Consider the following 2,309-nt stretch of genomic DNA (forward strand, 5'->3'; position numbering starts at 1 on the left):
TAGTCATTGTTATAGTACAAAAACATGTATAACAGATAAAATTGATAAAAGGTAAATAAAGATTTAATGTTGATGGCTAAAAGTCTGGTGGTAAAACGCAATAAATTAAAGATGGTTGCTTCTTGTAAATGTGATTTTAAAACTTAAACGTGCTTCTATTCTTTTGAAGCCTATCCAAAATTCAAAATGTTCATCTATTTCTCTACTTTGCCAATCATGTTTTAAATTTTACCAATTGCGAATATTATATTTATATTTTAAAAAAGAACATTCTTGAGGGGAAAAAATAATGAAGACAAGTTTGAGTTCACTTCCACACACTTTCAAAAGAGATAGAGTTGGGGAAGGGAGCACAAGAAATGAAGCAAGATACTCATTTTTTTCTCTGCTTTACATTTGTCTTACAAGTGAAGTAACAATTTAGAAAAGTAAAAATAATTTTGAGAAAAAAAAATCTACAAATATCCTTTGACAAAATGTTGAATAATATATTATCACTAATAAGTTAGATGTCTCTTTTGAGAAGTAGTCTTCCAAACTGGTATGATTTCATGACATGAATATCTTTAAAGTGAAAATTCACGTTGTCTTCATTGTCTTGAAGGAAAATTTATAGTTAAAAATTGTTAAACGATAATATAATGAACCGTTAAATAATAATTCAGTGAAATATTTCAAATAATCAATTCTCAACTATCTACTACCCAGTCTTCACCTTCCTTTAAACATTCAATGCATCGATTCCACACTGCTTGTAACTCAGAGACTGCTTTCGTGGACTAATCACTATAACACAATCCACAGAGACCTGCACAGTGCAGATCAAAGCAAAAGATTAGAGATTAAAAATGAGTTAATGATAACTACTATTACTCTAAGGAAGAAAGAAGATGGAGGAACCTGAACACGAGGAGAATCAAAGAGACGAAGGACACGAATCCTAGCAGCAACGTTACCAAGAACCCGAAACTCGACCCTGTCATTGATGACTGCGTCACTGATCAACTCAGCGGCATCAGCCTGAAGCAAGTTAAGACGATCAACGGCCACGGCGGTGACGACGTCCTTCACGCAGTGCGGATCCTGGTAGAAACCAGGCACCAGAACCCTAGCTAAAGGTATTCCGCGGTACATGACTGTGAACCTGGAATCGCCGTACCTGATCCCAACCCTGTTGGGATTCACCACCGCGAAAAGTAACCGAATGGCGAGGGACAGCGTGGCAGTAGTTGCAGTTGTTGCGGGGTCGTTAGAGGTGATGGAAACGTACTGTACGTCCACTTGAATGAGGTCCACCTGTGGCTTCTTGGGTTTGATGGATAGAACCAATGCCAAGAGGATTACAAGGAGAACGAGGGACAAGAAGGAGACCAGCAGGAACATGCAGCAGCAGCAGGCCTTGCACGACGACGACTTCGAAGACGAAGAGGGGGGCCGCGATGGCGGCGGGGCGTAGTGCTGGCGGTTTTGAGGCCGGTAGGAATGCGATGGTGGTGGTGGTAGCCTTGATATCTGGTACTCCCCGTTTGGCTGAAATGGTGGGTTAACTCCTCTTGTCATCATTATTTTTGTTCTTTTTTATTACTCTCTAAATGCTGTTGTTGTTATGTTTGGTTTGAATTTTTGAATGGAGTGTGATTAGTGAGTGGCGAGTGAGAAGGAATATAGCTTTTTAATTTGATGATTATGGATCGGACTGGCTTGTTGGTTATATTCAAATGGATAAAGATTACACACGGGACTTTCTAAAGTATGCATGTTAGTTCCCAGTTAATAAATTTACTCTCAGAGAAGGAACAAGTGTTTAGTTGAATTTAATAATTGATTTAATAACGTGTGTGTATGTATTGTTGCTTTACACAAAGGGAGATTCTGTCATTCTGCTTTAATTTGCTGGCTGGTTTTCACATGTGGACATGGGAGATTATGCAATAACTCGATATGCAGACAGTGAGGAAATGTTCATTGTGATTTGTGAATGAGGAAGTAACTAAAGTCTAAAAAGACTCAAGATGTTCTGTTGTTATTGTTTCAACTTCAATCTGATAATTATGCTAATGTCACAATGCAGCGGATTTCCATAAATTGCCTCGGGATTAGGAAAGCTATCGTTGATTAGGCAAGATTCAGAATTAGGCCTGTCACTAATGGTTGTATATAAAATGATGACTCAAGATCGAAACAAAGTGAAGTTGGACACTTGAAAAGAAAAGAAAAACAGTGTGTTACAGGCTGGGCTGGCTCATCTGAAACCACACCGTTGGAAGCTTCCTTTCAGTTCCCCTTTTGTGTCATCTCGTTGGAAAGGC

At 38.6% G+C, this 2,309-nt stretch overlaps 1 protein-coding gene across 1 annotated transcript; it reads right to left on the reverse strand.

Annotated features, from left to right (window-relative positions):
* Window positions 1–697: 697 nt before the first annotated feature.
* On the reverse strand, window positions 698–1,683 carry LOC107633872 (uncharacterized). Its single transcript, XM_016337467.3, has 2 exons — window positions 901–1,683; window positions 698–808 (listed from the first exon to the last, which is right to left on the reverse strand). Exons 1-2 carry the CDS (start codon window positions 1,561–1,563, stop codon window positions 722–724), a joined length of 750 nt encoding a protein of 249 aa, XP_016192953.2. The 5' UTR covers window positions 1,564–1,683; the 3' UTR covers window positions 698–721.
* Between the last annotated feature and the right edge of the window lie 626 nt (window positions 1,684–2,309).

The sequence above is a fragment of the Arachis ipaensis genome, chromosome B3 (genome assembly GCF_059453495.1).
Source record: "Arachis ipaensis isolate K30076 ecotype BB chromosome B3, ASM5945349v1, whole genome shotgun sequence".
NCBI classification, from domain to species: Eukaryota; Viridiplantae; Streptophyta; class Magnoliopsida; order Fabales; family Fabaceae; genus Arachis; species Arachis ipaensis.

Excerpts from the sequence above, each read along its gene's own strand:
- LOC107633872 (XM_016337467.3), bottom strand. The coding sequence starts at position 1,563 with ATGATGACAAGAGGAGTTAACCCACCATTTCAGCCAAACGGGGAGTAC. Across the intron at positions 809-900 it reads TTGATTCTCCTCGTGTTCAG|GTCTCTGTGGATTGTGTTAT; the intron begins GTTCCTCCATCT and ends TGCACTGTGCAG.